This window comes from Barbus barbus, assembly GCF_936440315.1.
Source record: "Barbus barbus genome assembly, chromosome: 31".
Lineage (NCBI taxonomy): Eukaryota > Metazoa > Chordata > Actinopteri > Cypriniformes > Cyprinidae > Barbus > Barbus barbus.
The window spans coordinates 10,614,664-10,641,886 of NC_136759.1; the positions used below are offsets into that span (position 1 = coordinate 10,614,664).

Genomic DNA, 27,223 nt, shown 5'->3' on the forward strand with positions numbered 1-27,223 from the left:
ACCCCGGCTGTGTAATTGTGATTACTGTGCCTCTATTTTTGGGTGGCGGAGCTGCGAGCCAGCGACAGTAAATAGCTGATGCTCTCCTCTGGCTTTAAGAGGACACAGGGCACAGGGGGCTGAGCAAGGTGAAACGCCAACCGTCCCCCGCGCTCCGGCTCCAGACCCGCTAATGCACCATCCCTTAACTGAAGAGAAGCCAAATTTGCTGATCTAAGGTCAGATAGAAGAGCCAATTTAGGCTCTAGATAACCACGCTGCTAAACTGTTCTCGTAAGCCGACAGTGGCCATGTGAGTGTGTTCCTCCATAATTTCCAATGTAAACAGGCAAAAGTAACTGCAACAATCCGATCTTTCATATTGCAGTTAATCTAGTTTGCCGTGGAGTTAGCTAAGCGCAGAGGAATGACTGATCAAATTAAGAAAACGAGAGGCAAAAGATTCTTCCTGGAGGGTGTAATGGGCTCTTGGCAGACATTTAAATGTTCTCTTACACTCGCCACTGTTGTTTAGCGCATGAAGGTCAGCCTCGCTGCCGAAGGCTGAGGTTACTATGGCGATGAAGTTAAGGGGACAGGCCTGTTGAAGAAGGGTGCTAACACAGCCAGATGTGTGACCTCCAGCATTCAAGGTCATTTCTGAAGAAAAAAAAAAAAATAAAAACACTCCCCTCTGAATACAAAGTCATGCATTCAAATGAGACTGTTGTAATGTCTTTTCTGTTTTTCCCCCAGAGAGCAGAGCTGGACGCGGAGTGTGCTAGCCACGGGGTGTCTTTAGACTGAGCCGGTGGCCACATGCCTACAATTCACCTTTAAGACTTTCCACCTACTTAAGTTACCACAGCAACATTTCCACCAACCACTTAATTACAAGTTGGATATTTTGGCCAATGCTATAAGTATTGCACTCCTGCCTGCGACACTAATGCTGCAATAAAGCGCTCCTTTTGTTGCTTTGAAGGGGTAAGAAAAAAGTACAGCCAGGAACTGTAACCAGCAAGCTGCAACAAAAGGTCAAAGGTCTAATCAAAAGACAGAACCCATTCAGACACATTTTTGCTATAATTCAGACTTCATATCATGCTTTGATATGTGCTAGAACGGGTCTTGGTAGATGTCATATTTAACTTGAGCAACTGAAATACAGTCTTCAAAATATGTCAAAAAAAGCTAGCAGCAGGCCTACATACAATCTGCTCACCGTTTTTTTTTTTCAGCACCGATTTGGGGCGAGGGGGGGGGGGGGTGTTAAACATTCATGGACTTATGGATTTCAACATGGTAAAACAATGTACTGCACTATATTGGCAGCTAAAAGCATAATCAAATTAGCTCAAATAATGAAATGTTTTTTTTTTAAAGAAATTATTACTTTTATTCAGCAATGATGCATTAAATAGTTCAAAAGTGATAAAAGATTTTGCCTTGTTTCTATTTCAATTTCAAATAAATGCAGTTCTTTTAAAGTTTCTATTTATCAAAGAATCCTGATTAAAAATCTATCACGGTTCCCACAAAAATACTGTTTTCAACACTGATAATAGTAAGAAATATCTCGAGCATCAAATCAGCATATTAGACTGATTTCTGAAAGATCATGTGACACTGAAGTAATCACAAGGATACATTTTTACTATATATTAAAATAGCAAACAAATGAATGCACCCTTGTTAAACATAAGAGACTTCTTTCAAAAACATTAGAAAATCTTATGACCTCAAACTTTTGAACGGTAGTGCCATTTATGAAATAAAGAATTATATTTCAAGGTCAAATCTATTTTTCTTATTGTGTGATTAAATTTTTCGGCTCTATCAGGCATATTAGATGACGGGTCTCAGAAACACAAGGCAAAGGAGAGAAGTAAGGATAACAGTAAAGGAAACCATGATTCTTTTACCGTTGAGATCACTGTATCATCTACCCACCCACCGCTGTTGTAAGTGTCACTCTGGATAGGGTGCACTGGAGTGGACTAATGGTCTTATCACCCGTTTGACAAAACACTTCACCTGACGTTCAACCCTCCATCAGAGTGGAAATTTATTTATTTATTTTTTTTTTTTTGATTTGCCTTAAATCATAGTCTGTGCCAGTGACGTGATTAGTTCTCACATCCCGAGTGTGATGAGGTGTGAAAGAGTGACGGAGCTCTGATTCCACAGTTCACGCCCCAGTCACGATCACTCCTGAATCATGGCAGTTCTGCAACGTTACAGTCACAGGAAGACGCTCGGTTTCCTGCTGTGCTTTGAGGTGGTGACCTTGTATGAACTGACAGGTTTGTCTGTTCCTAAAGTACTACTTTTGAAGAGTTGTCTGTTCTACATAACAGAAGAATAAACAAACAAACAGAATTCTGCTGCTCTAACAGCTGTATTAATCTGTATATAAATAAGTAATGCCCTTAATAGACAATTAATTTTTTTAAGTCAATATGAAACAGCATTTACATCCCATTTTACTTTATTTATTGGGAACCGATTGGGTCATAAAGAAATCGAATAAACTCCTAATTTGACCAGAAACTCCTAATTTGACTGTGTTCCACGTACATTACCATTTTATGCTCACCAAGGCTGCTTTTATTTGATCAAAAATACAGTAAAAACTGTAATATTGTGAAATATTATTACAAATAAAATGTAATTTATCATTGTAATTATGACATTTTTTATGCAGGCATTACTCCAGTGTCACACGATCCTTCAGAAATCACTATAATATGCTGATTGTCTTTACTTTCACTTTCAATCAATTTAAGCATATCTGCTGGAAAAAAGGACAAAAAAAAACAAAACAAAAAAACTTTTGAACAGGTGTAAATCAGGTTAATTTGGTTTTAACGTTAACATCATAGACATACATCGAGTTAAATACAGAAAAATAAATCCAGACAGAATCTGCAACCCTGGAAGGACACGTTTGGGTATATGATGCATAAAATGCCAATGACGTTTTTGTAAATGACAAAATAAAGACTGCTGCCTGCATACCAGCTGGCAGAACCTTGGAGAGCGTGTAAAGAATGAGGAGGAGACGGGAAAGAGAGAATGAAGGGGAAATATTGTGAGGCTGCAAGTGTGTGTAGGTCAAGTCATTCTTGCTGACTCAGAAAGCTTAGCAGAGGTCAGGGCATCTTCAGATGACGGATACTTGCTGTTCTCTCCTCCTCTCTCTTACAATACTGCTGCTAATTATATCAACTACTTCAGTCATCAGCTCCAGAGATACGCTTACCTCAGAGACCTTCAGAACCATGAAAACATTTCAAAGGATACAGATGAATGAAAAACAGAGCATAATCAAGCATGACTCACTGAAATGGTAATAAAAAACAGGTTTTTGACATGTTCTAAAGGAAATGTGAGTAATGCTTAACCATACAAAACTCATGTTATGGTGCCAGAGAGTTCTGTGGTTGCTAGGGTGTTGTAGGTTGTTGATAAGTAAAAAGCAGAGGTTAATCAATCAATCAATCAAGACATTAATACTATTCATTCAAAAATAATACAATATATTACATTAATATACAGACTACAAGGCCACATTGTAGTCAACACTGATAATAGTGTGTCTTTTCCACATTGTGAGAGCAGAATAAACTCAAAATGCAAATAAAAATGAAGCAATAAAATATTGACAGATAAAAATAAAGTATCACAGAAAATTTAGAACCTAGTTTGTCAGTGACAGATAACATTTTTAAAGCTCTCTCTTATGAAAAGTGTCCACTGATATGTTAGTCTTAGATATGTTAGATAAGCCAACTTGTTTAAAACAAAATCATGAAGTCTAGTCACTTAGAAATGCAATAGCATCTCTACAAAGCAAACTGCATGATATCAAATGAAGTTTACCACCAAGCAATAGGAATTTATTCAAATCCATAACACTATGAACAATAGCAACAGTGCTGCTTGTGTTAGCAATCACCACTAAACATCTGTGTTTATAGGTGACATAAAACGGCTTCAGAGCTGAAGTCATTTAGTGAAGTCAATGCAATGTAAGATGAGGATTAGTGTGGACCACTTCTCCTCTAACAGGTTTTCTCGGTATAAAGCATTCAGATGGAAACAGACTGCAAAGGAAGGGAGTGATCTGTGTGTGTGTGTGTGTGTGTGTGTGTGTGTGAGGGAGAGAGATGTTTGACAGAATCTAATAAAGCCAGCCAGCAGAACTGTTCAACTCTACAGCTACAGCTACAGTAATTACAAAACACTGCACCTGACAATCAGACTCTCTCTCTCGCTATTTCCTTGCCTCTCTCTCTCTCCAGTCTCTTTTTGCAGAGCTGCCGTAAAATCCAGAGTGAAGAGTAAATGCCACTGAGGTCAAGGTGTGTAATGAAGCATTCTGATAGTGTGAATTGTTATTAAGTGCTGGGAGAATGCACTCAGTTTCCCCAGTTTGGCCTCTACGGGAGGAAAAAGCCCTCTTCTATGGCAGAGGCAGGAAAGTGTGCAAACTGAAGGTCATTCGGTGGCTCAGGAACAAGCCTCTGGAAATTGAGTTTGATGTAGTTGTTAACTTACTGTTGGTAGAGGCTGGAGAAGTTGTTGATAGACTAAGCAGCTTTTGTTAATTTATTGCTTTTGCACAACATATGTTTAGGTTTGTTAATTAACTGGCGGTAGTAATAGTTTTATACAAAAGCTGTTTAGAGGGGGGTGGGGTTCCGGCATAAAAACAATTTAATTTATCTTTTAATTAATGAAAATAAAAATAATCTTTTTTTTTTTGTGCGTTTATTTCTCAACAAAGAAATATGTCTTTGTTGAAGACATTTTATGATTCCTTAAAAATAAGGTTTTAATCATTTTAGTAGGCTATTACGTACATTCTGCTGAACAATAGGAATATATTTCTGCCGCAATGTCTACAATTGAAACCCGAACCTTTATTTTGACGGGTTGCCATAAATGCCTTTACATTTCTGTGTGTATATGATGTGTATGTATGTATGTATGTATGTATGTATGTATGTATGTATGTATGTATATAAGTGACTCTCAGAGCAGTTCTGGAGATGTTGTTCTGTATTTATGTCCTCATTTAGTGAGGCGGCAGACGTTAATATCACCGCAAGCCTCACGCAAACTTCTGTATGAGTAGCAAAAAAACCGCGCGTCTGCACCATACTTTAACACAGAGACACGCAGAAGTTATATTTAAATAGTTGTTTTGCGGCTTAATATTTACAAATACTAGTGGGAGTGGGCTCACTTGTGTGCGCGCGTATGTTAGTTAGTGTGTGTGTGTGTGTGTGTGTGTGTGCATACAGAGCGCACGAATGTAATGTAACGTTAGAGACAGAAATAAAATGCTGTCGTGTAAATAAGACAAATAACATAAGGCTATTTAGTTTGTTTAATAAAAGAACAAGGTATAGACCTGTTCTATTGGAAAGGAAACTTCAGATGACTTCTGTTGTGATCTGGCGCTATAGAGAAAATACAATTAAATAAAATGAACTTGACCTTCAAGGGGGGGCGAGGGGTGCCATTGGGAGGGTCGGCCGCCCTCCTAAGATAATGGCAGGGGAAACACTGCACTTGATAACTCCAATGTTTACGATATAATTGATATAGCTATGGTCACCCTCTTCAAATCTAAATTTCCCAGCCAAGTATGGAAGTACGCATATGTTTGTTTATTTTTAACTTGGATGTTTATGATGCTTCAATTATCGAGCTATGAGCTGCCTCTACGAAGGCAAACTTGCCAAGCAGATGTGCATCCACTCAAACACGCACGGATAACGCAAGCGAACGAGTGAGCAAGTCCGATCCGATTGTTGCACTTCACAGCAATTTGTCACAGGCTCGAAGAGCTCTTTCCAAGTTGCGCTCCTGAATTAAAAGACTCCTGAGTGAATGTCACATGTGTAGAAGGGGGAGCAGATGCGACAGATGGGCTCCAAGAGTCTCTCTCTCTTCGCCTGCTCTCAAAAGCCACAGTAAAATATTGAGCCATTAGGGCCTTTTGTCAGAGTGAATCAGGTGTTAAGGGAGAGGGGTGGGTGGGTGGGTGGGGGGTGTTGAGAAAGCAGAGGATTGAAGCTCGACTCCTGAACTCAGAGGCACAAAGGCACAACTGCCAAAAATCCTGCTTGTGCGGACACAAACGGCAGCTGTAGGGAAAACTCAGATACAAGTCACTCACTCCCTCCCTCCCTCCCTGACTTATTCTCACTGTCTCATGCCTTCTCTCTTTCTCCCCCTCTCTCTCTCAAATCCTTCACTCCAAACAAGCTATGCTTTTACACGGTGCATTGTGTTTAATGTTCCAAACGCCAAATCTGAGGGGCTTGAACGCCGTCTCTGAAATCTCTCCCATGGCATGCATAAATTCCCACTAAATTACAATATAAAAGACGTGCAGAATGAAATCTATTTGCCACAGCGCATGTATATGTATTTTGTGCTTCTGAAAGGTCACATTCAGGCTTGGTGCATTCCAGCAACATGCAATTATTCACTCCCTAACAGGATAGAAGCCACAGTTTTATTGTTTAGTCGCCCAATATTTTGGTTTACATTTATCTAAGCCTGCGTCTTGTTTTATTTTCTGCAGTATTTAATATTGTTATTCTGAGACAAAAGTTCAGGGTATAAATACGGCCAAATGACTGTGTCTTGAAATATATCATGCAAATGCAGCGAATAATAATGCAGTGATTCGCAAAAATAAATGTCAAATCCGAGTATAGAGATAAAAAAAAAAAAAAAAAAAAAAACAGAATTAAAACAGACGAGTTAGCAGAGAAAACAAATAAAGCACACATGCACGCATATTATGATTATGCCATGCACTATCAAGGTGACTAGAGCCCTATTCGCACGGGATTAGTATTACCTGGTGACCTCCAGTCATTTGTAATAATTGCGGAGGTTGTCTGTGATCTTAATCCCGTGCGAATCAGCCATGTCTGTAATTTGTAAAGTAAAAATTCCCCCGCAAATGACCTACCATATTTCCCCAAACACCGAGGTCCTGTGATAATATTAGTCCCGTGCGAATCGGCATCTCTGTGATTTGGCCAGCATTTGGCGGGTCGTATATAATTTGTCAAGGTTTTTGTTTCCTGTGCGCCTCTTTTTATCCATCTTTCGCAAAGAATGGAGCTGCGTTGGAGTGTTTGATAGTATTTTGGGTGCCGTCATATCGCTACACCATACAATTTTCAGAAAGAGAAAGCTGAAAAGGTTTAATGTGTTACAAATCAAGCATAAAGCTTGAGATATTATTTTAACCTGGTGAAATGTAAATGGCACGGGGCACAAAACTATATTAGTTTCTCTCTTTTTTTTTAATCCATCTAATTGGACCATAGAACGGGACTCTCAAAGCCTTGACATCCGTGTATCCAGGAGATCAGTCAGTAATTTCGAGTAAAATCACAGGCTTCGGTTATCCCGTGCGAATGCACCACACGAAATTCAGACGTGGGGGGTAATTTCAAAATCACACATGGTCCCCAGATAATACTAATCCCGTGTGAATAGGGCTCAAGACAAAGATTTCAAACTAAACTGTTTCCATAGCACCCCAGAATGCTATAAAACATCCAAATGGTTTTAAAGAGCCAACAATCAAAGTAAATTGCAGCATGCAGGCTTTTATATGAAAAAGTCACATTGTTCTCTTCTTTCTAAACAAAGTTTAGGAGCATGAAACTGAAAAGAGATGGATGGAGCATGTTGGTGAGAAAGAGAGGGATGGAGGAAGATATGAAATGAAAGGTCATGGGGAAGCAGGATAGCGGCAGAGAACAAGCTTGTTATCTGTTTCAGGGGTAGAGAGGGCTTGGCTGAGCAAAGCTCAAGGGAGCAAGGTCAGTCCTCCAGTAAAAGGGAGAAAATGAAAGTCAGAAAGTTCTGCTGTAGCTGTAAAAAGTGCATTATTTGATGTGTGTCAAATTTAGATCAGGTCAGAAATACCTATATAAACTCTGCCCTATGCAAATATTCGCTGATCCTGCCGCAGAGACTGATGGAATCTACCAACGATACCATTACTAAAAAAAAAAAAAAATTATCAAACATTAGATGTTAAATCACACAGTGCTAATATAGGAATGCACAATATCAAAATTATGTTTGATACCAGTAAAACCAATATGTATATTCCAACTAATTTTCATATAATATCATATAATTTCATTATACCATTTAATTGAAATATATTTAGAAAAAAAATAAACACTAAAAACTCAAATTAACTGGTTTGATGCATCACAACATTGTAATGTATAGTATGAAAAATGGAAAATAGTCATTTTAAGATTTGTTAAAGACTACTAGTGCATTTTGTTAAATGATTAGTATTTTTAAGATGACCTTTTAGTATTTTAAGGTAATAATTTACAGGGAGCAAATATACAAAATGAAATATCCAATAATAACATATGAATCAAATGAAAAATATCTAATATCGGCCAATAACTAATTGGTACTGAAGCATTGTGCATCCCTGTTTGGGATTTATAACCATATATAGTGACAGTTGTGACTCTAAAATCGTCCTTGAACAAATGAAACATATGACAATATACCATCCCAATCTGTAAAGTTGCTTTGAAACCATGTATATTGTGACAAGATAAAAAAGTAAACAAATATATTTCAAAGATGGCAACTTATGACACCTGAAAGTCTTACCACCGTTTAATCAAACCCAAACTCATAGCAACAGCTATGATGGGATGACAGCAAATAGATCTAAAACACTTAGATGCAACACAGCTCAAGTCTTCATCTCTGTGAGTCCTACAAATGTAAAGTCAGGTTGGTTACACAACATGACTGTCACTCATTTATAACTAAACTGTGTCCAAGTAACAGTATTTACCACTTTAAAGCAGGACTAAAAACTGCATTTTGTGTGAATGCAGCCACTGATGGGAAAGAAACAAGGAACATTAATGACAAAGAAACAAGATAAAACATCACCAATGTGTTTGGAGTATTGTAATTTGCTCTTGTTGTGTAGCAAGGGGGGCTTTGGTCCACAAAGCCTGTAAAATCCACTTCATTCACACTCATTCTGTGGTGATTGCCATCCGCCTGCTTCTTCATAAACAAAGGGATTGGCAGTCTGTGCCAACCATGGGCAACCTGGCACCGTGAGGGAAGCGCCCATCAGTACAGGAGGACTGGGACAGAAAGCAGCCTCTATCACATCAATGTCTAAAATCCTACTCACTCCTGATACAAAATAATTAGCAGAGATGGCACCTCCACCCCGAACACAAGACTCCGAGCCATCAGGGTGCAGGAGATTGCGAAAGACTTAAAAGAGCTCCCTTTGACACCCAGGATGGTGCGGTCAGCCTGTTTGGACCACTGCGACAGATCAAACGGAGAAGGTGAGGTGAAAGTCACTTTTTCGCCTGCTTTGTTCTTGCAGTTGCACTTTCTATTTATCGTAGCAGAACACGGCATGCATCTCTGCTTGATTCTCTGCAGCATGTGATAATTTTAATTAAGTCTGGACCCCTAAACTGAAGTCAGTTGGCCTTTCTTCTCACGACGTGTCATGCTGTGAGTGATTTAGTCTTCGTTTGGGTGCCCTTAACGTTGGCACTTCAAACAGACACGCGCCATGCGGTTTGCCTTTTTTTTTTTTTTCCATGTGTTAGTTGTGATTATAGTTTTACAATTCATTTTATTTTTGGTCATTTTCCACTTTCTACGACTGAAAGAAACCAAGAAAATGGTAGTTGAAATGAGATGGATCAAAAAAAGTCCCAAGCCAGAAAAAACAACCATTACATCATATCTTCAACGATAATTTAGTAATTCGTCCCCCAGACACCCTGAAAAGCCTGTTTTGATGCTATTTGCAGTATGTGGCCATTCAGAGGAAATGTTGGAAGGCCAGATATACAGGACAATTTGAAAATGCTCTGGGGTCCCTGAGCAGTCTTGACAGCAATTCGTCAGAAACGCAGATTGAACATCTGCGCGTGTGGCTGCTGTTTGGACGCTGGGGAAGCAGTGTGTTGTCATTAAGGCGGGTGACGAGGGCACAGGGCCCAGACCCCTTTCTCGTCAGCCCCCGGCCCACCCTCCCAACAGCTGTTTGGAAGGATGGATGTCAACCACCTGCTGTGGAGAGAAATTAGAGCGCTTGTACCAGTCTTCTTTTTAATCATCCAAATCATTCACTCCCTCATTGTGAAGTTCGGCTCCCGAGGCAACGGCACCAGCAGGCCGGTTGACTTCTCATCGATGTCAAGATGAAACTGACAAGCTATCTTTTCAAAAGAATCCCTGCGACATTTCAAATTGCCGCTTACCCCCACGGTGTTGATAAAGACTGTCGGAAGGGCCTGAAATAGACAGCAAAACTTATTCGCAGACAGTGAAAACAATTACGATATCTATCTCTCCTTTAATCCATTTCAAGGTGACATTTAATGCCAAGTTATTCTTGTTGGAAGCCTTCAGGGGACGATAAATCAGTCAGCAAAATATAATTCATTTTAATGGATTGCGAGTGTTTTTATTTTCGTAAGTCAAATCTAAAAAGGATCACTGCCTGGGAAGGAAGCCAGTGAATAGGGGAGGAGGGCAGCGGGTGCTCGGGCTCCTCGCTGGAGTGGCTTGCCTAAGGAAGTATCATTTCCTGAAGTCTGGTATATATCTGTCATTGCAAATGTGTTTGTCATTAGAGTACGGAAGGATATGCCCAAACTCGCTCTAGCGCATGTGGTATGTCTATCCAATTAGAATATGCCAAAAAGCTTTATTTATGATTCAGAGGCATAAAGATTTACAAAAAAAAAAAAAAAAAAAAAATTCACTGCAGAGCATTACTTGGATGCACAAAAGCTTCATGTAATTTGTGAGGGGCTACTTAACCTTGGCCTCTCGCTACACCACTCCACGGGATCCATCTCCAGTGACAGTAAACCCACAACCCCCACGGTGCATATTCAACCTTACTGTGCTCTTCAGTAACGCATTATTGTGCTCAACCCGGGCCCGTGGAGTGGGATGGTGTGAAAGTTTGTTAAAAAACAAAAACAAAGAAAGCAGGCAGGTAATGCATTGGCATTTGAGTTAATTAGCGCTGCAGCCTGGAGAGTCCTTCACCGCTTCCTTGCGCGCTTGCCTTAAACTGCGCAAACAGTCATGAAGAGATCGCTAAAGCGCACACACATACGCATGCGATGCGTGCCAGCATGCGGCGAATATATTTATCAATCCAATCTGCTTCATCAATTTATCCTTCTCGCCTCCCCCACCTCTATCTCTGCATCTACAGAAGCAGCACAGCAGAACCCCACAGTTGTTGACACTCATCTGAGAGGACATGCCCTTTAAGAGAGGCTGAGTTTCTGAGCGAATTGTCTAATTATGTGTGGATGAGGCTGTTTCTTCCGTCTTATGTGTCTCTTTTTCTATCTCTCCCTCACACCACGTTGGCACCGGTCCACTGAAGCCCCTACGCAGTGCTAGCGTACGTTATACAGCCATTCTTTGCTGTGTAAGCCCGGTAATTGTATATGATGTCCAATACCGTTGAGGCTTCATTAAAGCTTTGCATCAAGCTGCAGAGAGAAAAAAAACAAGCCGTACCTTCTAGTGAGCATAAGGTGGAAGGAGAGTGGGGGACAGAAACAAGGCCATTTAAAGCTTTCAAAGCATTTTGAGTGGGAGAGGTAGTTATCCAGTTGGGACATTGTTTTATGCGTGTTTTTTCCTACGTTACTCGTGCACGATGTGTAACAGCGTGTTAGCGTTCAGGCGGCCCCGCGCCAAATAAGCACCCATGCTGTCAGCCCAATCAGATTTTGGAGGGACGCTGAGGAGAGACAACTCTAGTTATAATTTCTCTCTCATCGCCTCGTCTTTCTCTCGAGCTCACACTGACTGTTTTCATGCTGAGCATTTAAATGTTCTCGTTTCTTCGCATCCGCCTCTTTGAGCTGATGAGAGACACACGAGCGTATCAATCTTCTCCGCCGAAGGAGAAATTAAAAAAAATAATCACCAAAAAGCGCCTCTCAAAGTTCACAAAAGACCACGGTCTGAATTACGCTGAGATAATCCTGTTTCCCAACCGTCACGTTTAAGAGTGAAAGGAAGCTGTCACTCATAACCTGCTTTTGCTTTCGTGCTCCTGGACAGCTTTGTGGAATATCAGCCCGGTGCAGACTTCCTGTGAGCTCAAGGCACAACGGGACACAGCGGTGCCTCTCTCTCTAAGAACCGGCCTGGCAGGTGGAGGCTTATTTGAGGCCACATCTTGGAAGCTTGAAGATCACAGAAGCCCCCCTGAGTCAAAAGTTATTACCACTCCAAGGCCATCTCCACAGGTAAACGGGTGGTGCCAGTAGGGGGATTGGAAATGTCATGGTCTCTATAGAAATGGGTCCATTTTTTTCCCGGTTAAATCCTAATAGAGCACAGAGCTGATTTAATTGGTGCACTCTATGCCTAGGGAGTGGTGGAAAAGATCGCAATCGTCTAGAACGACTTCAGACACAGTGGGACCAGCCAAAGCTGATCTCATAGTGCCACTCAATGCAGAAGGTCGATCTGAAGCCAAAGCAGATATTTTGACCAAAAAAAAAAAACTTCGAAATGTGGGCAATCCAAGAGAAGTGTTTTACCTGAAATGTTTCCTCTGTCTTTCCCTTCAACCTAAAATAGCCTGTGGTTGAAGGCTTGCTATCTCTCGGAGATTTGCTCATGTTAGAGGGGTCCGAAAATCCTCCTCAATCTCCTTAAAAATGTCTAGCCCTTTAAACAGATGTGACCAGACTCAGAGGCGTATCTATCCACACATGATCCACTAACTCAGTTCAAAGGCAATCAAGGCAATCCGTGCTTACAAAGAGACCCTGTTGGGAGATATATCTGGTTTATATGCAAAACCGTAAAATGACTAGACACTTATTCAATACTAAAACAATCTTATTATAGACAACTGTGTAACGCTATTTGCAAACCTTAAGCTTAAACGCATCTTAATCAAAACCCAAACACTAATTAAATATAGCTTAAACATGTTATCCCCAACATGAAGCTTCACCATAGCTCAAATATGCACTTAAAAGTTAACAAACCATCTGCTACAGATAATCTAAATCCATAAAACTCACTTTCGTTTTAAGGGTCACAGATAATGTCAGCCCTTATGACGCAACATGGCGTCGCCACAGCTCTGACGACATCTACAAGACCCAGAGATTCCAGCTTTCATGCCCTCTAAATCATCTTAGAGCACAGGGACTTTGACAAGGAAAAAGCAATTAACAGAGTGATTAAGTTAGCCAAATGTGGTCAAGCTATTTCCATTGGACGACATGATTTCAAGACGGCCAGGTAAATAATGCCATCAAAGACGAAAACTAGCGTTCTGATAGGTATAAGGTAAAAGCACAGGGGCCTTCTGGTGCATGCAAGGCAGCTAAACTAAGACCAATCCATCACCGCAAGGTTATAAATGATGCACTCTGGGGAGGTCCTGAACAACAAGATGTACTGCCGAACTATAGACTTAAGGAGACGAAAAGGAAAAGAGCGGAATCAAAATGGAAATCATTGCCAAGAAGCAGTTTAACTTCAAATTCTCCTGTGGGCGTTTTAAAATCATCCCCCCTTGACTCCTGGAAACACAGCCAATACTTAGAGCAAACAATGGTCAGGGAGAGTGTTAAATCATTTGTCTCATTTTTCTTTCAAACAGTCCCGCTAAGCTAGATCTTGGTGCCTGTGCTTTAGAGCCTGTAACCGTGTGCAAGTCGCTGGGTTGAAAGCTTCTGAGCCGCCCCGACAACTGAGGGGAAATCTTCTGGGTACCCTGCGTTTATTTTTCCTTCAGCAAAATGTTTTAAAGATCATTTACACACCAACTGTTAGAAGACAGGTCCCTAGTGCATTCTGCCATGAAAGAAGATATTTGAAGCTTTTTTACGTATAAAAGCGTACATACCACGGTATTCACGCACAATTAGAACACCTTAAACATCAAGGAGTTTGAGAAAGAGGACGAGGAGACTAGGGGGTCAAATTTTGGCTGGTTAGCAAGAGGCTGTTCACCCCTACTGACAGATGCTGTAATTACGTCATTCTGATGGGAAAAAAATATTAATATGAAGGACAAGGAGTACCACTTAACATTAAAATGAAGGAGTCAATCATCAATTTATTCATTCATGAAAGTTAATCTATAATTTACTATTCTAAATAACAAACAGATATATTTTTAAATGGTTTAGTACTGTATTAAAATGTTATTGTTCACTGCCACATGTGATTGATTTACATAATATCTATACACACATTATACTATTTTGAAAAATAACACAATTATCTAATCATGCATTCTGATGAAATAAAACTGGAACATCATTGACTTCCTTGGAGAGGAGTTTTGAAATGTGATTTGAAACTGATAAAAAAAAAAAAAAAAACATTTTGGATGTGTGTCCAGCCAAAGAAAAACAACGGAGAGAAAAAAAAGGAATGAAAGAAGGATAGAGATCAATCTCAAGGCGCGTGAGAGCATACAGAGGCGGAAAGAGAGCGAAGTCTGGGTTAGCGGCCTCAGCCCTGGCCAAAATCAATTGTGTTTTCAATCTTCACAAGAAGATTTGGTTTCACTGGTTAACACAAGCGCTGTGAAAGCCATTTTGAGACCTTGTTAAAGACTCAGTGGCGAAACAAATACAGGTGTGGGCTCGGATCGCCAAGGATGAGAGGAGGAAGGGAGGACGGGAGCAGAGGGAGGGAGGAGTCTGAAGAGAGTGCATCATCTTAAAACTAATCCCAGCCAGTTCAAAAGCTGCTTCTTTTCCTCACCTTCCCTTTTCATCCCTCACTAGCTCCTCATTTGTTTTCTCCCTTCACTCCAGAGGGCACTGGAGAGCGGGGAGCCTGTGATTGAGTATTTCAGCCGCCCTTAAGAATTTCTACCTTTTGTTAGTGACTTCCCACTTGTGCGAGGCCACTGATGTGTGGAGAACATTTAAGGGCTACAGGCTCCATAGACGTCCGCAGGGATTTACTGCTAACCCTCAGAGTGAATAAAGGACACTTCCCTGGCCAGTCTTACGGAGGAAAGCAGTCCAAAGGGCCTTTTGATGAGAAATAACACATCTCGGCCCAGACAATGAAGTTCCTGCTAAGACATTAAAAGAAAATAAACCATGAAATGCTCACAAAGCTGAAGCAGCACACTCTGAAAATACTCCACACTAAATGAAGGAAGTGGAAATTCACTGAACACAACCGTTACATATAGTATAAGCAACGGTGTGGTATAAGCAGAGGCTTTTGCTAATCTTTATTATTTGCTTATGCACAGTCACTTTAACCTTTCGATCCAATTAAATTAATTTATACAGTGCTTTTAACAATGGAGATTGTCTTAAAGCAGCTTTTCACAGCGTCAGGTATAAACCCTGAGATGATGACGCTAAAGGCCAACGGCGAGGAAAAACACCCCGAGTGTACAGGAACCTTGAGAGGAAGACGATGCCTCTTTAAGACAACTTTGGACAGCCGCCATTACTCTCACTCCTGAATTGCTGTCATGTTTCCACAGTGTCACCGTGTACATGAGGAAAATGCATCTGAAATAAACTCTTCACACCGAATTCACAAACACCTCTCGTTAAACAAGCTTATCAAATCAGACTTTAAGGGCTCAGTGATGCAGCGAGGCTTGCAAATAGAGCAGTGCACTGTTTTTATTACCCGAGCCTGAGGTAAATCGAATGCTGTTATTAAATGTTAGCGGTTCACCAGGTATGCTAAATTAACTAACAGTGAGTGCTTGGGATGCAGTCATTACAGGCAGCCCACTGTCCTCAATGAATATTGAAGCTGAGAGAACTGCGACATTTCATTACAGAAACATGACAATACACAGTCTGTCACCAAACTGGTGATTACGGTTTAATACGTCCAGTGTTCAATGTGGGCTGGTCAGTGAGTCACGAGTCAAAACTACCACAGAGAAAATGAAAACGTGCTCCATGTCAAAAATAGAGAGCAAGATGCTCTGTGGAGAAAATTATGCTTTGTGAAGAATGAACATTGATTTTCAAAATCAACCAGATGATTTTCTGTTGGATGCCTCACTTTTAAACATAACATGAAACCAAAATTGACCTTGTTTACTTTCTAAATAAATTTCCCTGGTCTTACAGTTAATAATTTATCAGTGTACGTAAAGCTAACTACTTTAAATCAAAATGTGATAATTTTCTCTGCTTCTAAAACAAAATATCTTTCCTGCTGACGTAACCAAGGCCATGTGGGCTTAAAAAAAGTAGTATTAATTAATATTTTACATTTAATTATGCTGTATATTACACATGCTGGACAAACTGTCTGTCTATCTAGGCTGAAGGAGGTTAAAGCTTTGCCCCTGAAGTGGTAGAAGTTGGCTCTCACCCAGGCCGATATGGGAACCAGGACAGAGGAGGCATAAAGGCCTGATTGTGGCAGAGCACTGGCTTGGAAACAACTCTCAGGCCTAATGAAACTAAAGCCTGGCCACAGTAGCACAGCAAACACTAAAGTGAGAGGTAGAGAGAGAGGGAGTGGGAGGGTGGTAATGAAGTAAACAGGAGTTGTTTCAACTTAGCAGAATAAGTGTACTTTGTTTGGAGATCTACTCCAAGCCGATTACAATAAACCTATGACTAAGCATAAGCCACCCCATGTAATTAGGGCACATGAAAGTTTATGCAGGGAGTGAGGCAGCCTTTTACGTTCTCATCACGTAGAATGTACAAAATCTCTTGCCAATTTATAACTAAATCATGCCAAGTCTGTTGTCTATACACCCATAAATTGTTTCGGAGGAAACAAGTGAAATTATTTAGGCATGCCTTCTTCTAAAAGTAAAAAGGCAACATGCCGCATTAGCACGAAATGAGTGTATGCTAATGAAATGATCTAACTCAAAGAGCCTTTGTGGAAAAGCTTTTAAAATCTTAATTCTGCAGTGTTGTGCAATAAATGCCCCTTAGTGCTACTTAAGTGTGTGTGTGCATGAGTGTGTAAGCTGTCATAGCACAGAAAAAGCGCTCAGGAAGAACACAGCTTCTAAGGAGACAGATCCTGTGACCCTGCTGCCCCATGCCACCTGCTCTCCTCCCAGGATCCTCGTTCTCTCACTACCCACAGCTCGCTATGAGACACTGTTAATTGGCCTACACACACACCCCACACGCACACACAAACCTCCAGGTATCAGCTCAACTGACACCACAGTGTGGCAAAACCTCCAGGTGGGCGGACTTGCAGAGTCATCAAGAGTTTGCAGCAAATGAGCATCCAACCTTCTAACAACTCACTTTTAAGGCTTGTTTTGCCTTTACTCACAAGTGTGCATCCAACGGACGGTCAATTTGTAATTTTCTTGTCTTAAGAGACAGGTATTTCATTAGACTGCGTGTTTGCTTCTCAATTTATAAACAAGACACTGAGAGCTTTAGGTCTTTAGCGTTATTGGATCATGCTGCACATTCAAAATAACGATCTACAGCTTTACGTAAGGATGGCAGACAAGTACGCCTCAATAAACCAGGTTGTGGTAAGACTAATATAGTCTTGTGACCTAAGAAGCTACAAATCCTCCACTGTTCCTTTAATCACAATGATTTAGTGGTTGTCTACTGCCAGCGCTGGCGCTGGTGAAAACACCCCCAGGGCAAGACGTACAGCACAGGGCAAGTAAAACATCTGCATAATTGAGCCCTTCAATCAAGTCAAGTGTGTGTTAGGTCCACTCAGACACAGCTGATTACAAACAAATGGAGCTAGGTATTTATACAGAGCCTGAAATAGAGAGAGACAGCGAGCTTACTCTAAGTTATATCACACAGCAAACAGAAAAGTTCATCTGGACCATACAAATATATGGGTTGACTATCAATCTTCTGCATGTGTATGCTAGATATGAGGCTTACAAAAAAAGGTCAGGTAAAAATATTGATTTTCAGATACTTTTTCAGATTTTACAGATACTGATTCATAAAGGTCCAAAATCAATCTTTTACTCTATGCCTGTACGTGTAAAGTTTATACACGATAATAACAAATGACTCTTATGATTGAGTTATTTTTTGTGACTCAAAACCATAGAACATGAACAATGTAGCTTGATTCCCAAAACAAATGACTCTTATGAGTCGGTTCTTTTCATTTAAAAAGACATTATAGGTTTGAATCAGTCTGAAACACTGCCCTGTATAAATTATAGCATTAGTAGAAAGAGATGCTATTTCTAAATTGAAGAATATGTTAGCAAAATGGGCAAGAATATACTCAAATGAATCAAATAAAATTGAATTAAAATGGGAATCAAATCAAAAATCAAAAGCTTATGTATAAGAATAATATTGAGAAATCTGTATTAATATTCATCCGTAAAACCATAAACGAACACATCATGTTATTAGTTAAGTAAATGTTCAGACCGATTACACACAGCAGCTTTAAGCAAAAGGTCCTGGCTACTACATGCAGTGGACGACGGAGACCAAGCAAACACTGAACTTTCATCTCCAAATGGCCACATCTCAAATGGTCTGTTTGAAAGTTTTGAAAGGGTCCGTTCTGGGACTGCGTTTCTCATCATATGCAAACATCTTTCTGTGAAATTAGCCAAAGGGAGAAAAGAAAATGAGATCTTACCTTGCCAAACTGTTCAAAATACTGCTTCACATCTTCAACTACTGTGTTAGCTGATAATCCGCCTACAAATATTTTCTTTGTTCTTGTGACCATCTGGAAGAGAAGAGAAGACGACAAGAGATTAGGCCCATATGAAAGCACTTCAGAGGACTTCAAACATGCAGGAGACAGAGTAAGCTCAAAACTGGAAAACAGGAAATTGGGAGAATTGGGTTTTGTGGCCCAGGGGGAGATTGAAGAGGAGATATGTGTGATTTGTTGAGTGTGTGAGAGTGCGCTCGGGGACCGAGTAACACCTAGCTTGCGATGCCCGATGCTGCTTGCATTACCTGTCCTTTCTCTCACAATGTTACAGACTTGACACTTTTTGGTTTCACACTAACACAAACACCTGAGCTGCAAATGGTGTTTTTCTTGAGTTGCGAAGACTCAACACGCAATCCCCCCAGTCCATTTAAGAAAATTGGAATAGGAATGTTTCAGAGGACAGTTCTCGGAAAAAGCATGCCGAATGTGCTGCACGGATAGACCTTAAAAGACGCTCTAATTGAGTTACAAACAAAAGGTGTCAAAGTTGGAAGTCTCCAAGCCAGGCAGGATCTCAGACCGGTGAGAACAGACAATAGTAGAGGTCGCAGTCATGCAACCAGGCCCATTTTTCAAAACACAATTAACTCTCCCTGCTGGAGAGATGTATGGAGCGCAGAGACCTGACTTCTCTTCATGCAGCAACGTTAATTGTGCTGAGAGCTGGTACACTGAGATCAAACAGCCCACCTATTATATAGGGCAATGATAACGGCTAACAAGAGAGCTCTTCAGGCAATGTTAAGCCCTTTCTGAAGTTATCAAAGAGAAGAAACTTGTCAAATTCCTGCTTCTGTTAGGCCCATGTGGATCTCTATTAAATGTGTGCTTATTGTCAGAGCTGTGATTCAGCAGGTCATCCCTACGTGTTATGGCGCTCATACTGGAGACAAAGGTTCAAATCTGACCTACGTTTTGGATATAGATATAGGATGAATATAGGGGTCAATATCACTGTAGGGTGCCTTTTGGTGTCCTGTACATAACACATTTGCTGATAGCATGATAACGTTACATAAAAAATGACTATGAAAGGGTGTGTTATATTAGGCTAAGTTTTTGTATTCATAACAAAAGCATTACTTGGCTCTTTAGATACATTTTCTAGATTTGTTTTAGTTTTGTGTAAGAGGATGTGTGTTATTTTGCTATGTCCCATACACTGCTCATTAAATTTTCAATTGTGACTTTTCAATTGACAAATTTTCTTCGTCTGAGTTTGTTTACATGCTTTTGTCAAAGCTTAACATGTTGACCCTATCGGCATAAAATATGCCAGAAGGGATTCAAATACAGTATTTTCAAAATATGTAAGTTGAAATATGCCAAATCCTCTTCAACAACCAGACTAACTATTTAGCCAGTCACAGTTTGTTGTAAGCTAATATGCTAACTGAAGCTCAAAATGTCCACCCTTGTCGTTGTTCCAAAATGTCCACCCTGTCGGCCACTTAGACTCGATAGAGTGGACTTAAACATGACAGGGTGGACATAGCATTCCTTTGTAGTTAATATTGCTAAAAACTAAAATGAATGGGGGGTATCAATGTGATTGAGGATGTTATTATATTACTTATTATTATTTATAACTCTGTTTAAGAAAGCGACATCATACCTTTCAGAAAATATCATTTGCATCTTAATTTTGCAATGAAAATGTATTTAACAGTAATATACATGTCCATGACAAGGTGGACATATCTTATGGTTTATGCTTCGAATAATGGCCCATATTATCTAAAAAATGTGTGGGATCTCAGCTATGTGTTTCTATAGTACTTGAGTGTCTATTATTTATGATATGACAAAGCGAATGGGAAATTAAAACCTAATTTTTTGAGTATTGTGAGGGTTGAAAGGCACTCTATGGTGATATTGAGTATCTATGGTGATATTGAGTACTGCTATTTTGCATAGAATACATTGTTCTATCAATATTTTGCACACTCATCCAGCTGTATTTATTTATTACCACTGTTCTCACGTTTCTGCTGTTCATAATGTATATAATCCTACATTGCTCTGTTCATAATGTACATACAATCCCTACATTGCATTCCTATTTATATTCTGTATATACTTTGCTCAATACTGTATATAGCAATTCCACTGTACATTATGTAAATCTTATCTTCATTTACTCTGCACTTATATGTATATAAAACACTATATTCTTGCACTTCTGGTTAGATGCTAACTGCATTTCATTAGCTCTGCACTTGTACTCTGCATAAATGACAATAAAGTTGAATCTAATCTAATCTAATCTAATATTGACCCACATATAATAGACAGACAGACAATTCTTCAATTTTAGGGAACACTGCTAGTCAAGCTGGTTAGAGCTGGGAAACTACCTTAGATCAGCCAAAAACCAGCTAAAATGTTTCAAAACTACCTTAAGCTAGCATCACCTTGATTTTCCAGCAGGGATAAACTAATTTCCTGTCCCCTCTTATTGCCTTGATCTATAAAATGGCCAAAAAAAGGTGCACATACTAACAATTAGAGAAAATAAGCATCATTTAGCAAACCCCCGGTATTTCCCAGTGCGGAGTAGACCGCGAAAGAATTAAGCAACGCTGAGCATTTATTTCAACTTCATTCACATCCATCATACACAATCTTGGCAACAGACACATCCAGCCCTCATCTCAGTTGGCTGTTTCCCAAACCCTCTCCGAAGCACTTTCGCTCTCATCTGCACCCCACCATGGTTAATCTGTCTGTCTTTTCCCCTGTCGTTTTGTGCAGGCCCGAGCCGCCCAACAAGTTTTTAGTGGCATCTTTATGTCCTCTGACAGCACCAGCTCCTGTCTGATGGGATTCCTCAGGCTCTGGAACAACGCAATTACTCTGTCCATTTCTCTCCATGGTGACAAGAGACAACAGCAGGCCTTTGCTCTTTCCGTGCTCCCTTTCTCGCACACCTCTCTTGGGATTCGACGAGCAGATATGCCTCGCAAACACGTTGTGCTGCTAGCTCGGCTAACCCATTAGAATTCAGAGTGCTAACTTGGACGCAATAATGACCAAGACGATGACAGGACGCATGTCCGTTGCGCTGTTTTGATTCTTTTGGTTTCGTGACCCTGAAGGCATGAAAGAAATATTAAAAACAGACAACAGGCTACCAAACGTGCAATTTGATTAGCCTCCGCTTATATAAAAAAAAATGCAGATAGCCTGCCAGACAACCCTTTATTATGGGAAATGTCCTTCCTGAGTGTCTCTAGCTTGTCCTTGTTTCTCTTTGCTACTGTTGACATGGCAGCTTTCCCAACACAGTACTGTAAGGTATTCATGGGAATAATATGCAAGTCATGAGGGAGAGGTACCAAGCTAACCTCAACGGGTATAAACTAAGAGATGTCGTGTTCCAGTGAGAGGAACGGTCCCCCAACTTTGCAAACACTGCTGAGGGATTTGCAAGTTCAACTCTCACACCTCCATCCGCAGCCTCTCATTACCTGTGCAAATTTGAAAACACACTTTGTCAGACATTATGGGGTGGGGGGGGGGGGCATCTAACAGTTGAGATGAGAAAAGATGTTTCAGACACATAAGAATGGTGAAAAAAAAATTGTAATGTGGTGCGAGTATATTCTAGGCAAAAAATGGAAAGACATGGACCTTGTGAAGGGATGGGAAAACGTCTGAGAAACTTTTGCTATCGCAGGACCTTAAAAATTCCACCGTGAAAATCTATGAATATGAAAAAGCACGTCTCGCAGGAGAGCTGAGATCTAAGAATGCAGCGGCACTAGGTGTGATAGAGCATAAGCAGTGTGTTTAGAGATACTGAGTGTATAAAATTTATGCAGAGCAGCTGAGTTTGTTGCTCTTAGTCGGCTGCTGATGTTGCTGTTTCAGGCCCGGTCATCTTCCACCAGCATTGCTTGATGCGACTCGGCATGCCTAGAGAACATTTCTTGCCTTCCTCTTGCGAGTTGGAATGTCAGCTGCCAGAATGTTTCTAGATGCAAGTCGTGCTGCAGGTTTCTACCAGTGCTAAGACAAGTGCAGGCGATCAGAGGTGATGACTACATGAGCCTCCGCTAGATGTTTGCAGACTAATGCGCACACAGTATACAGTGGGTACGGAAAGTATTCAGACCCCCTTAAATTTTTCACTCTTTGTTCTATTGCAGCCATTTGCTAAAATCATTTAAGTTCATTTTTTTTCCTCAATGTACACATAGCACCCCATATTGACAGAAAAACACAGAATTGTTGACATTTTTGCAGATTTATTAATAAAGAAAAACTGAAATATCACATGGTCCTCAAGTATTCAGACCTTTGCTCAGTATTTAGTAGAAGCACCCCCCTTTTGATCTAATACAGCCATGAGTCTTTTTGGGAAAGATGCAACAAGTTTTTCACACCTGGATTTGGGGATCCTCTGCCATTCCTCCTTGCAGATCCTCTCCAGTTCTGTCAGGTTGGATGGTAAACATTGGTGGACAGCCATTTTTAGGTCTCTCCAGAGATGCTCAATTGGGTTTAAGTCAGGGCTCTGGCTGGGCCATTCAAGAACAGTCACGGAGTTGCTGTGAAGCCACTCCTTCGTTATTTTAGCTGTGTGTCATTGTCTTGTTGGAAGGTAAACCTTCAGCCCAGTTTGAGGTCCTGAGCACTCTGGAGAAGGGTTTCGTCCAGGATATCCCTGTACTTGGCCGCATTCATCTTTCCCTCGATTGCAACCAGTCGTCCTGTCCCTGCAGCTGAAAAACACCCCCACAGCATGATGCTGCCACCACCATGCTTCACTGTTGGGACTGTATTGGGGTGGTGATGGCGCAGTGGATAAGACACATGCCTTTGGTGTGAGAGACCCGGGTTCGAATCCACTGTGAGACACCAATGTGTCCCTGAGCAAGACACTTAACCCCTAGTTGCTCCAGAGGCGTGCGACCTCTGACATATATAGCAATTGTAAGTCGCTTTGGATAAAAGCGTCAGCTAAATGAATAAATGTAAATGTAAATGTGATGAGCAGTGCCTGGTTTTCTCCACACATACCGCTTAGAATTAAGGCCAAAAAGTTCTATCTTGGTCTCATCAAACCAGAGAATCTTCAGGTGTTTTTTAGCAAACTCCATGCAGGCTTTCATGTGTCTTGCACTGAGGAGAGGCTTCCGTCGGGCCACTCTGCCATAAAGCCCCGACTGGTAGAGGGCTGCAGTGATGGTTGACTTTCTACAACTTTCTCCCATCTCCCGACTGCATCTCTGGAGGTCAGCCACAGTGATCTTTGGTCTCTTCTTTACCTCTCTCACCAAGGCTCTCCTCCCCCGATAGCTCAGTTTGGCCGGACGGCCAGCTCTAAGAAGGGTTCTGGTCGTCCCAAACGTCATCCATTTAAGGATTATGGAGGCCACTGTGCTCTTAGGAACCTTAAGTACAGCAGAAATTTTTTTGTAACCTTGGCCAGATCTGTGCCTTGCCACAATTCTGTCTCTGAGCTCTTCAGGCAGTTCCTTTGACCTCATGATTCTCATTTGCTCTGACATGCACTGTGAGCTGTAAGGTCTTATATAGACAGGTGTGTGGCTTTCCTAATCAAGTCCAATCAGACACAGCTGGACTCAAATGAAGGTGTAGAACCATCTCAAGGATGATCCGAAGAAATGGACAGCACCCGAGTTAAATATAGGAGTGTCACAGCAAAGGGTCTGAATACTTAGGACCATGTGATATTTCAGTTTTTCTTTAATAAATCTGCAAAAATGTCAACAATTCTGTGTTTTTCTGTCAATATGGGGTGCTGTGTGTACATTAATGAGGAAAAAAAATGAACGTAAATTTTAGAAAATGGCTGCAATATAACAAAGAGTGAAAAGTTTAAGGGTGTCTGAATACTTTCGTACCCACTGTATTGGAATTATCAGAAACAGGTTGACATGGATTAAATTGCTAATACGGACAAATAAATAATAGTACAGCTAATTTGGCACAGTTTATTGTGATTATAACAGAAATTAAATGATAAAATTTAGTGCTGTCAAATGATTGATCACGATTAATCTCATCCAAAATAAAAGTTTTTGTTTACATGTTTATACTGTGTATGTTTATTATGTATAAATAAACACACACACACAAAGTGTATATAATAAATATACACAGTTCACATACTTTATGTAAACAAAAACTTATTTTGGATGTGATTAATCCCAATTAATCATTTGACAGCACTAATAAAATATGCAAATTAAGCAAATTTAGTTGAAAACATGAAATACAAAGTTTTTAGTTTAAATTAATATCATTGAGCAGGACAAGACAAACTAGATTGTAAAACAAATTGTTGTGGACTGTAGGCCAAGTGACTATGAAAAATAAGAAAGAGAGAGAGAGAAAGAAAGAAAGAAAGAAAGAAAGAAAGAAAGAAAGAAAGAAAGAAAGAAAGAAAGAAAGAAAGAAAGAAAGAGAGAAAGTTAACTTAAATATTTCAAAGTTAAATTTACTATGGGCAAAAAAAAAAAAAAAAAAATCACATTCAAGGGCAACGAGGTTTGTCTGAATTTTGCTGATACTTAAGAGCATGACTATCAGGAAGGCTTCAATTTGGGCTCTAAATAAGAAAAAGACAATTTTATGTGCTCCACAAAGAGAGGAATTGGGAAGCAAATTAGAATTTTTCTAATGTTTTATAATACATAGCAAAGAGGAAGATTTTTTCCTTTCAGAGGAAAAGAGTCTCTCGCTCTGTTGAAGATGAGGGGGAACGCAGGAGGTAGTGACGACAGCAAAGTTCACCATTTATCTGCGGTGAAATAAAATGGATCGAGACGTATCCTGCAGCCTAAATTGGAGGAATGTGATAGGAGTGACAATTTAATATTGCATCTACTCTCCTTTGGGCACAAATGGATCTAATTAAGATCTTTCATTAGATGCGGCGTAGCCAAACCCTCCCTGAAAACATGGATCCTTATCAGAGCGCAGGACAATCGCAGGGATACAGACATAGAAAATCAAGTTATATTCCGACAGAGAGGAGGGGGGCGAGGGTGAGAGAGCAGTTTGACAGATGACTTGATGGAGGTTACGTGGAGTTTAACAAAGAACAGAAACCAAGGAACGGAGATGGTGATCAAGCTCCTCTTAAAACACCTGTCGTGCTTCCTGCGGAGAGTTCCCCCTCCCAGGATTCTCTTCTTCCTGGGATCGAACGGTCTGTAGAGACCCACGCTGCATTTTTATTTGTTTACTCGGGGTCTCTGATGGAACTGTGTAGTGGCCTCTTGCCGTTGATTGCGGTTGACTAACATTGGTCCTCACTCACAATAAGCCCATAAGCCCCAGCCAAACGATGCTCGTGTTGTGACAAGGAGTCTTTTTTTTTAATCAGTCCTCTTTGCCTGGCTGGATGTCCCCTGATTAGAGTGAGATAATGAGACCCCCCCCCCCCCCCCCCCTCATCCTCCTCCTCCCTCCCAGGCCTCTTCATCATCTCAAATCACATATTCATCACTGATTGCCGTCTCCTTGTCCTTCCACCGAATCACACACTCCAGGCAAACAGGCTTGCAGACCGATTCCAAACCGGTCAGAAACGGTAACAACTAGGCGGGTCTCGTTTAACGTGAGGTGTCGACACTTCCTTGACTGACAGAATCCAGTGCACTTGCCACATTCTATTATGCTGCACCTAAATTTAGGCCGCCAAGCTCCAATTTGTACACAATTTTGCAGTGTGGAATTTTAATGTCGACATTCAAATGTACTGGGCCAAACAGCTCCTGCCTCCGCGCCTGCAGCTAACCCTGATTGACAGGCGAGGCAGCGGCTTGACCAAGAGCTGAGAATAACTGATTAGTAACGTTGGCAAAAACTGTGGATGCACAGCCCCCCTTTTCCCTGCCCCAAAACCCATCAGACAAGACTTATTTGATGCAATATCAAACACTCTTTTCTTTCTGTGAGTGTATCAAGGGCAAAAATAAGAGATTTATCTGCTAAATATTTACATCTATTCAATCAAAAATGCATACATAACATGCGTCTTTCTAATTGGTGGGACTTGTTACAGTAAGCATTGCTAATACTGTGTGCATACATGGGATTTTTTAGATGGGAACAAACCTCTAATCTTAAAGAGAAAGAAAAGTTAATTTACACTATTTCCAACCTTCATCAGAAACCTGTATTACTTTCTTTCATCTGTGAAACCCCCCCAAAAAAAAAAAAAAAAAAAGTATTAAATTCAGTATTTTCTAAAAAAATTAAATAAAAAATAACTTTAAATGAGCGACAAAGATAACCTAAAATGTAAAAATAGAGGAAAGTAGCATGCAATATTAAATATCTGAAACTAGCTGATACCAGTAAATGAAAACATTTAAAAAAAAAGTTGTCAATATATTTGTGCTTCCCTACAAAGCATGTGCCATGTATAAAAAAATGCAATTAGAGATTAGGCTTACAATTTTTGCCTGGTAGTTGATAAAAT

The 27,223-nt window shown here is 40.4% G+C and overlaps 1 protein-coding gene across 17 annotated transcripts in view; it reads right to left on the bottom strand.

Moving 5' to 3' along the window:
* Window positions 1-27,223, bottom strand: part of msi2b (musashi RNA-binding protein 2b) — a 250,536-nt gene that overhangs the window by 158,092 nt on the left and 65,221 nt on the right. For all 17 annotated transcript variants that reach the window (XM_079387961.1, XM_079387957.1, XM_079387966.1 and 14 more), the window contains exon 6: window positions 18,676-18,768. In XM_079387961.1, coding sequence (XP_079244087.1) covers window positions 18,676-18,768 — 93 coding nt within the window. The remainder of the gene's footprint in view (window positions 1-18,675; window positions 18,769-27,223) is intronic.